The sequence below is a fragment of the Thamnophis sirtalis genome, unplaced genomic scaffold, assembly GCF_051295495.1.
Source record: "Thamnophis sirtalis isolate CommonGarterSnake01/CBP01778 unplaced genomic scaffold, rThaSir2_p1.2 scaffold_7, whole genome shotgun sequence".
Taxonomy (NCBI): domain Eukaryota; kingdom Metazoa; phylum Chordata; class Lepidosauria; order Squamata; family Natricidae; genus Thamnophis; species Thamnophis sirtalis.
In genome coordinates, this window is record NW_028261387.1 from 56,953,539 (window position 1) to 56,963,595 (window position 10,057).

A 10,057-nucleotide genomic window follows, 5' to 3' on the forward strand; every position below is an offset into this window, starting at 1 on the left:
TTTTTATTGTTCAATAGAGATTCCAGTCACCATGCCACCACACTGCTCTCTTAAGTATGATAGAAACATTTGATGTGGTTGCCGTAGTAGTGATTATGTCCTTTCATAATTTGCCTCTTATGGCCCAAATGAACTTCCCCTAAAGAACTTCCCACTTGTTAAATTAGAAAAAGCATCGGTGACTGAAACTTCCATTTCCATTATAAAAACATCACTTAATTTACTGCAGCATCTTAAAGAAAATCAATTGAAAACCAAAAATTGAAGGCATTATAAATGGATTTGTACTTGTTGTTTTTCTGAGTTTTCACCACCGGGGCCGGAGGAGGAGCTATTTTCTCTTATTCCCTTCAAAACCTTTTGAATGTATTTCTCAATATGGTCCAACAGAAAATATTCACTTAGATAAATTTACTCTTTCAGATGTAAAATGAGAGCAATGCAATATATTTATATATGTATGTACGTATTTCTTCCTAGGTTCACAAATCAATGGCAGTTATAGAAAGTACAATTCAGTCATTGACCTGAGGACAAAGCCATTTGGGGATGATTATTTGGATGATGACTACATTCCACCACCACCTTCAATTCCTCCTCCTTCACCACCACCACTTTCAGTTGATTTACCACCAGTTTCACCTTCTGTGGTAGTTCTACCTCCACCACCAATGACACCTCCACCTCCACCACCAATGACTCCTCCACCTCCACCACCAATGACTCCTCCACCTCCACCTCCACCAGCATTGCCAGCTCCATGTCTTTCAACTCTGGCGCCATCTTCATTCCCATATTCCGATGTGTCTTCTCCCAGTACTCCAACTCCACCAGACTTCATTCCTCCTCCCCCTCCTCCCCCACTTCCTCCTCCAGAGTTTATGGATACTGCAGTATCTTCTATTCCTCCAGTTTCATTACCAGTTCATACGCAATTCTTCTCAAATGGTGTGTCCAAATGGAAATCAGAGACTTCTCTCAATTCTCCAGCAATACCTATTCACAAGGAGACACAGTTACCGCAATCCAGCCCAGAGGCTCATCTCACTTTCCCCAAATCATTAAAAGTACCCCCTCCAACTCCCATGAGAACATCATCTATTTCCTCAGGAGAAAAAGACTCTAGTCCCAAAGAATATTTTCCTACAATGGCACCAGACAGTCACACTCCTCTGTTACCTACTGTACAATCTTCTACCATAGTTTACTCAGAGGCAGAAGCTGGGGCCAAAACTACTATGGAAAAGCATTCTGCTTTAGTCACAGTATCTGAAACATCAGATTCCAAAAGTCGCCCACGGAAGAAAAAACAGAATTTATCTTGGTCCACCGAAGAAAGAACAGAATTTTCATCTCCAGATCATGCATCGTCTGATGATGATATCTGGAAAGAACGTTGCAATTTAGATAAGTTGAAGAATGAACTGTCAACCCTACTGTCCTCAACTTGCAGAAAGGATGACCTGCCAACTAAAAGAATTACAGTTTCTAAAGCTAAAGGCACAGATATTGATAGCAACAATATTACTACAGATGAATTAAAACTAGTTAAGCATGATGTGAAAAAAATACATTTTTCACAAGGAGCGGAGAATGAGAAGAAAGAAAAGAAATGTGCCAATAATCCTTCAGCCAAATCTTCCACCAAAGATGCTTTCTCAACTACAGACACTCAAGCAAATTGTGCTGTGAAACTGAAAGAGGAGTTGGAAGCTTTATTGTCTCCAGTCAAGGAAGGAGGCCCACCTTTGGCACTTGCAAACCTGAGACATAATCCAGAAAAAAGAAAACAAGTTACTCTTCAGTTTTCCAGCAATAAGGTCAATAATGGTGAGTTAAAATTTTCAACAGGAAAACTGGAAGGTACAGAGAAGGAACCAACAATGCCTAGTGATTCTGTCCACACATGCAAGTCACCAGTTCCATCTTTAAAACCCAAAAGTGAACTTTTGGCTCCAGCTACATCTTCCTCTCCTAATTCTGAGGCTACCTTAGTCACACAAAGTGCTTCTCCTACTAAGGATCTCTCTGTGCAATATAAGACTCATAGGTCAAGATTGGAAACTGTTGACAGCCTTGTCTCTGCAATGGCTTCCCAAGCTACATATGATGGACTCAGCAGCCCAAGTAATAATGAAAATCAAAGATATTCTACTGGAAACATGCCCTCAACATCCAAATTATCTAGGAATGCAGAGCAATTGAGCAGTGATAGTCTGTTTCATCCTGTTACAGGAGAAAAAGTAGAGAAAGGCTCTCCAATGGCTCTTCTTCTGGCTGCACAATTGCGAGCCAATAGAGTCAAGTCTTCTGTTCCTGCCTCTCAAAATAATAGTTCTGTTTTGGAGAAAACTCAGCTCAAGTTGAACAATAGCTGCCAATCAGAGAATGGGTTATCCAGCATTTATTACAGCAATTCAAAACCCAACACTATCAAGGTGGTCCCAAAGTCCCCACACAATGACTTATTGGCAGTCTCTGAAAGTAAGCAATGTAATGGAGCAAGTGCATCCAACAACAATATCAGGAGTTTGTCAGGACAAACTGAAAATATGCCACAAATATTCTCCAATGCTACCGAACAATGCAGGAGCACAGTGAAATTCAGGGAGATAAATGAGTCTCCGAGTCTTTCATCAAATAAGTGTGGTTCTTCTATTTTGCTTCAAAACTCAAACTCAAGTCACTTGAAGCAGCAAGGTCCACAGAGTGCACCCGAAAGTCCCTTTCATTTTTTCTCTCCACCCCAAAACCATACAGTTAAAAATGATCAGGTGGAGGAAGGATTCAATTATGAAATAATTCCTCCACCACCAGAGTTCAGCAACGATACCTCTGAAATCCCAAAGTTTTCTTCAGATACTCAGGTCTCAGATATGCAACCTAACTTCAACAACTCAAGCTACAACTATGGCAATAGTTACCCTCTGACATCAGCAGTCCAAAGGCCAAATGACTATAGTCACCCTTATCCAGCTGGTAGCTATACCTCCAATTACCTTAGTAGCTGTCCCAATAGCCGCCCCCTAATTAAAAAACGCCTTTATTTATCAGAGACTGATGACTTATATAGTAGGACAGCTATGTCTGCTCGCAGTATGAGCACACCTAACTCCTATGGCTACAACTCTTCAGCTATGGAAGGGATTCATCGAGCAAATTATCCTCACAGAAATGTTCCCAATAGTACACAGGGTCGAAGGGTATCCTTGGAATTGCCTGGAAAAATTATAACTTACAATACTTCTGTCAATGATGCCCAGTCTAAAAGCCAAAATGGAGACTATTCCGCCAATGCCTCTGGCAGGTATGTTTCATTTGTCATAAATATAGGAGTTGTAATGTGAGTAGGAACTGCATGGAAATATTTTGGCCAGAAGTCAGCATGTAGGTTGACATTCTGCAGTTACTTTTGTCCAGTATAATGTAAGCAATCTGTTCCCCCACCTCTTTTTTTAGAGTTACAATGCTCTAGGTAGAGTATTTTCCATTTAAGTTATTATTCAGTCAGGTGAACAGATGAATAATACCGCTTCAGCCAAATGCCTGATTCTTCCACACTTGTTCCTACTGCTAAGATCACTTCAAATTATATTTATAGAGAAGGCATGGGTACCAAGAAACTTATATAATTCAACAGAATTATTGTTTCCAGGTACTTTAATTATTTTTGAAACAGAAGCAAAAATATTAAAACCATCCAGATTATTATTTATATTGGTAAGATAAACTTGTTAGAATTTAGCTTAGAAAGCGATTATGCCTCCCCCCAAAAATGTATTAAGTATTTCATATTCGCTGTTCATGTTTCTGGCAATCAAAGACTATCTCACTAACAAAATCTCAAACAATATTGATTTGAAAAGTTTCTTCATTTAACATTTTGATCTTGTACTTAGAATTAAATATACCTCTTAATTGAATCACAGGTCTTTATTTATTGCTAATAATTTCTATTGAGCTAATGATATTTTTTATATTTCTTCTGTTTAGGCCTTTCCACATTAGTCCACAATATGGAACTCTAAATACATTTACTGTCAGGCCTGGCACAAGACAACCCATTTCTTATTCCTACCAAGGCCTTCTTTAAGATCATTCTGTCAGAAGCTCTGCATCTGTACACAGCTTGTTACTACTCAACCTGGACCTCATTCTTTGTTCTGTATTATAACTCGCCTCTGTAGGGCCTCTGTATCTTTTTGTAAACATATTAGTTTTAAGTTATTCAGACAATGTTATGAATGAGTCTTATGAAGCTATCTTGGTAACAAACCTCTTTGCATCATGTAAGAATAGCTATGTAAGTGTCTTCATTCTAGGGCACATTTGACTAATAGGTCAGAACAGGCATGGAGTAAAGTTTACCTTACTACCTTACCGTCTTTACAAACATGCATTGGTCATTCAGAAAAAGCAAGTAAAGGAGGAAGAATGCAACAGAAAGGTGAAGCAAAGAACCTATGATCCAAGATGAAGAATGCAGTTCAGTAACCCACTCATGGCTGCTCTAGATCAGGCATGGCCTAAAAAGCCCGCTGTTAGCTAGAAGAAAATGGTACAGTTGTGGGAAAAGAAAGGAAGAGTTTAGAGGAATAAAGGATGAGCAAGAGAGAAAGATTAGAATTTTGTGATACTTGCAGTTTCAATAGTGCTAGCACAAAAGAAAATTGACAGGAAATTTTGTCTATGGAGATTCTCACTCATCCAGGTCATGGCTATCTCAAAGGTGTTTTTGAAGAAGTAACTGGACTGTCTGGTTTTTCTTTGAAGACTTTTTGCTTGTCATCCAGGAAGCTTCAGCTCTGAGCCTGTTTAAAAAGCACCTTTGGGATGACAAGAGCTTTTCTTAGCAGTGCATCTCTAAGTTGTACCCACTATTTTTTTGTTTATCACACCATTGTTAGAATCCTGAATAGAAAAAAAATGAGAAACCCAGAGGCCCTTGTCAAATATTCTTATATCTTGCAAAATATTTGAGACTGAACTGATAAAAATGATAGCCATTCTAGAGACACAAATTTAATTCTTGCAGTTCCCTTTAAAAACACACAGTTGGATTTAATTTGAGAGCCATTTTAAATTAAAAACGGTGCAATATTTAAATGGACCAAACAATATATAGCTGCTGGGATAACCTGGCAATTCATTGCTGCATTGTTTTAATTTTCAAGAATGCAATTGTTCTGTCTACAACCTTGTTTTTCTTATGGTTTCTTATTTTGGTTTAGGAGTTAAAAATATTTAATGGATATGAGAGGTGTTTAGTGCAACAGGTGCCGGCATTTACACAAATTAAACCAAATTATATCTCTGTAACTGAAGGGGAAAGCAATGCATGCTTAAAGGTCACCTTGGAAAATGTCAAATATGTTTGTTTGGAGATAAATCTTATTCAGTGGGATTTACTGCTTAAGTAGAAGAAAAGAGCTATAATCCATTTTGGCTTGTACTGGTTATACATGAGAATTACATGTAGTCTTTGAATTATAGCCATTTGTTGAGCAATTGTTCAAAATTACAGCACTGAAAAAGTGTCTTACAAATGATCCTCACACTTGGGACTGTTGCAGCATCCCTACGGTCATGCGATCAAAATTCACCTGCTTGATCACTGGCGTGAGTTTAGGACGGTTGCAACATCCTGAGGTCATGTGATTGACATTTGCAACTTCTCCAGCTGATAAGCAAATCAATGGAAAAACTACATGATTTGCTTAATGATCACATGATTCAACTTAACAACTTCAACAGTTAACAATCCTGGGCAAAAAGATCATACAATTAGACACAGATCATTAAACAGCCACCTTGCTTAACAATAGAAATTCTGCTTCCAGTTATGGTTGTAATTAATGGGTTACCTATATTCCAATTGTCTATAGATTGAATTCTAGTTTTTAGAACTGAGTGAGAAAATGGGCTTCTCAAATTATTTCTGTAGATTTTGCAAAGGAACAAGATTATAGCCATTATTTCTATATATTTAATAGATAATTTAGTTTAAATTATGAAGCATTCACAAAAGAAACCTAAAACAAAATGGATTGATGACATCAGCAAGTATTGCGGGCCCAATTGGCAAAATAAAACTCAGGACCATATTGGTTGGAAACAGGCGGAAGAGGCCTTCATTCTGCAGTGGATAGACAATGGCTAAAATGATGATGACAATGACGATGACAACGACAACGATGATGATGAAATTATAAAGGATGTACATTCATGCTGAGTTTGCCTGGCAGCAGATTCATTTTTGGAAAAACATTTTGGCAGAATTATGGTGTAGTTTGAGTTCAATTTAAATCACTTATCAAAAGAGATGGTTATCTGTGTCCTAGGGAAGCTTCCCATTTAAAGCCATCAAATGTTTCCGAACATTTAAATCAAAAATGGCTGAAATAGGTGTCGTTTGCAAACCATCTTCTATGTTGTATTTATGCACTCTATTTACATATTACTTTATTTCTTGCTTGTATATATATTTGTGAACCTAGAGTAAAACCACCTCTATCAAGAGTCAGAGTGAATCTACTTTAAACAAAAGATGGGTGGAATGAAAGGAAGTAAATTGTTAGTTATTTCATTTACGTTTTTTTTCCTTTGATTTTTTTTTCTGTATTTTTACTGCCAGGATGGAAAGACGTACTTCTGTGATTTTTCTGTCTCATGCATCAGAGGAACTACCCTGCCATGATTAAGTATCCATTTGTTGCTCTGCTTCAGGCAAGAGAACAACTTGTACTAGCCCTGATTATAACCTTTGATACTAAGATAAACTGATTGAAAAAAAAGTCCTAACTCTCTTGTCTATAAGATCTAGGCGGCTTCTGACCTTCAGAAGAAGCAGGAGTATGTCCGCATGTCCAATAGTAAGAGATTCTGTTCAGGAAACTCCCCATGCCTGCATTATGTTTTAAAATAGATACATTGAAATTTCCAGTATGCAAATTATGTAGCATTTTCAGTAGTTCAGCATACATGAAATTGTCTTAGATTTTACCTATATTGATCATTCATATGATTAGCTTTGACCAAACTCAAAGAATTAATAATTTTGATTGATTGTAGCTCATTTTAGTAGGAGACATAAAAGCCATTTAGAAAAAACAATAAGCAACATCTTTGTATTCTCAGCATCTTTTCAAAGTTCTGAAATTCATTTCAGACTGCATGTTTGTAAACAATCATTGAGCTACACCACAACATCAGCCCATTGCAAAACATTCATTGTGTATTTTAAAGCCAATCATTATTTCTGCACTGTTTTTAAGAACCATCTGTTCTTCTCAAATGATTTTTTCATTATGTCTATGGAGATTCTCAGTCATCCAGGTCATGGTTGTCCCAAAAGTACTTTTTCAAGAGCCAACTGGACTTTCTGGTTTTTCTTTGAAGACGTTTCGCTTCTCACCCAAGAAGCTTCTTCAAAATCGTATTCAAAGAAAAACCAGAAAATCCAGTTGCCTTTGAAAAGCACTTTTGGGATTTCTGCATGATCTTTTATATGCTGGTTAGTCTGGAGTTCAGAGTGGTCATTCAGCTAATAATTGCTTATTCTAAATTGTCAACATCTGACTGCATAGAATGTCAGTCAATGAGGGGTCCTTCTGTCTCAAACTGGTTATCTGCTAAGTTTACTGATTCAGAGTTTCCAGTGTTTAGTTAATTAACAATAACTTTTCCCCTTTCCATTCTAGAAGAAGCAGAAATTTCTAATTTTTCTTGCCCCCAATAAAAGCAATCTGGGTATTTGTCCTCATGAATTTGTATACAATTGTCTGTTTTTGTCTGGTTTTGTTTGCTTTATTTTAAATAATTTAAAGTATCGTATGAGGTGGTTTGAAGGCAAGTTCAAATTCTAATATAATAGTATTGCTATAATTTTTAAATATCTTTTATTGCTTTTAAAATAATGACAGCAAAAGGAAAAAAGCAAAGCACAAAAATACATTATCAAAAAATACACAAATACTTGTAAAATAAATGAAACAAATGCAGCAAAAAGTATAATGTATAGAATATATATTCTTAGAACAATAAAGTTACAATTCTATATAGAATGATCAAATGCAAACATGTAAGTGTGTGTGTGTGTGTCTGTATGCTTTTCAACCTACTGTATTTTGTATAAATTGCTCCCCTTTTTCCTTGCATTTACAAAAGAGGCACGGTAGCTTTCAGTGGCTTAAAATTGCAAGAAATTGGCACTTTAGATGTAGAAGTTAAAACACTTTTCCATTGTGTAGGTAATGTAGAAACCTCTAATTCTTTATTCTCGATGTCAAAGTGATTATTGATAACAAATATCAAAAGAAACTAATACATTAGTATGTGTTTTAGTTTTAAAAATTTAACCAGTTGTTCTAGTATCCCAGGTGTCTTAGAAACTTGAATGTTGCTGATCGAAACAATGTTGTTAACAGAAGTTGTACTGTAAATATTACCACTGAGCTATATCTGATATTTGTCTATTACTATAATTTATGTTTAATTTCATCCACATCATTAATTGATTAAAAGTCAATATTCCTGCTTCCATTCAATCTTTCCATATCAGCATCTTTCCCCCAATTTTTATTTTCTCCATAAAGTCAATTTTGCATACAAAAAAGGATCAAATTTTTTATTCCATTCCATAGCTTTCTGATGTTTCCAGAATTATTAGAGTTCTATTGCATTAGATCCTAATACTGTCCATGCAATCAAAGGTACTATATACCTTTGTTGAAATATTAACACCAATTGTTGGCTTTTAGTGTTGAACATTTGACAGTAGGTAAGCCTGATTGCGTTCCAAATTTGGGAAACCAAATCCTCTTATTAACTGGTAACAGCATTTTCTGTAAAGATATTCTCAGAATTGAAGAACCAAATTAATATTTACATCAACAGTGGAATAGTAGCATGAAGCAGGGACGTGCAGTCACTGGAGGCAAGGGAGGTGGGGCCTCACCAGTCAAGCGAGGAAAAGGAAATAATTTTTAAAATAATTAAAAAGGCCAGGGTAGTTGCTGCCAGACTCCAAGTCACAGTGACTTTGAGTCTGCTTAGTGTTAACTGTAGGGGGAGGCTAGAGAACTATGGGCCTCCTTTGCATAAGGAATTTTTCGCCTTTTAAGAGTTAAGCAAGGGTTAAAAAGCAAAAAAATTCATATGCAAAGGAGGCACGTGATTCTCCCGCCTCCTGATCTGAGAACAGCGAATCATGCCTTGCAGTTGAGTGATTGCGCAATCTATCAGCAGGAGCCTTGCTTGTAAAACACACTTGTGTTGGAAAAGTTCATGCTCCGAGCAAGTTCAACTCTCCAACGTGCAAGTAAAGTTTCTTTGGTTTTTCCAACCTTTTACTATTATGTCTACGGAGAGGTTCTCAATCATTCAGATCTACACTTTTTCCAAAGGCAAGTGGACTTTGTGGGGTCCCCCCCCCCTTTTCAGACGTTTCTCTTCTCATGCAAGAGGATAGAAGAACCGAAAGCTTCATGGATGAGAAGCGAAACGTTTTCAAAGGTGGGGAAAAATACCCCAAGAAAGTCAACTCGCCTTTTGGAAAAAAAAGCACCTTTGGGACCACTTCTTCTTGGGTTAATGTGCCTGGCGTTTGGGGACTTTAAAAGGATGTGTGTTTCTCTCTTACATTCTTTATATTTCTCTACGTCCTTTGTTCAGTGTATTGGTATTTCCATTGTCTGATAACTGCCAGGACGCTTTTAATGTTTTGTTACAGCCGCCCATTCCAAAATGTGATATTTCACATATTTAAAAGGAATAGTCATGGTAAAGCAAGAGGTTAGTCCACTTTAAGCTCCAAGATGGGGTTTTGCTGTTTTTGAAATGCGTTGCTGTAATCTAGTGGGGCGCATTGTATTTCCCTCCCTGCCCGGGCAAACCATTAAACAGCATTTTGTCCGTGTCAGCTGACAGGGTGCATTGTAAATGGTGATCGACTGCAAATGGATGAACCATTAGGCTGGCGGTTGTTTTTCCCGTTGGGCTTGCTCAAAAACACATGGTGGGTTTTTTGGTTTTTTTGGTTGGCTTGGACTAGCGAGGC

At 37.1% G+C, this 10,057-nt stretch overlaps 1 protein-coding gene across 1 annotated transcript in view; it reads left to right on the forward strand.

Annotated features, from left to right (window-relative positions):
* Window positions 1-8,546, forward strand: part of CUNH6orf132 (chromosome unknown C6orf132 homolog) — a 44,862-nt gene extending 36,316 nt beyond the window's left edge. The window contains exons 4-5 of the mRNA XM_014054207.2: window positions 481-3,307; window positions 3,994-8,546. Of these exons, the coding sequence (XP_013909682.2) occupies window positions 481-3,307; window positions 3,994-4,093 (2,927 nt within the window). The 3' untranslated portion in view covers window positions 4,094-8,546. The remainder of the gene's footprint in view (window positions 1-480; window positions 3,308-3,993) is intronic.
* The last annotated feature ends 1,511 nt before the right edge of the window (window positions 8,547-10,057 follow it).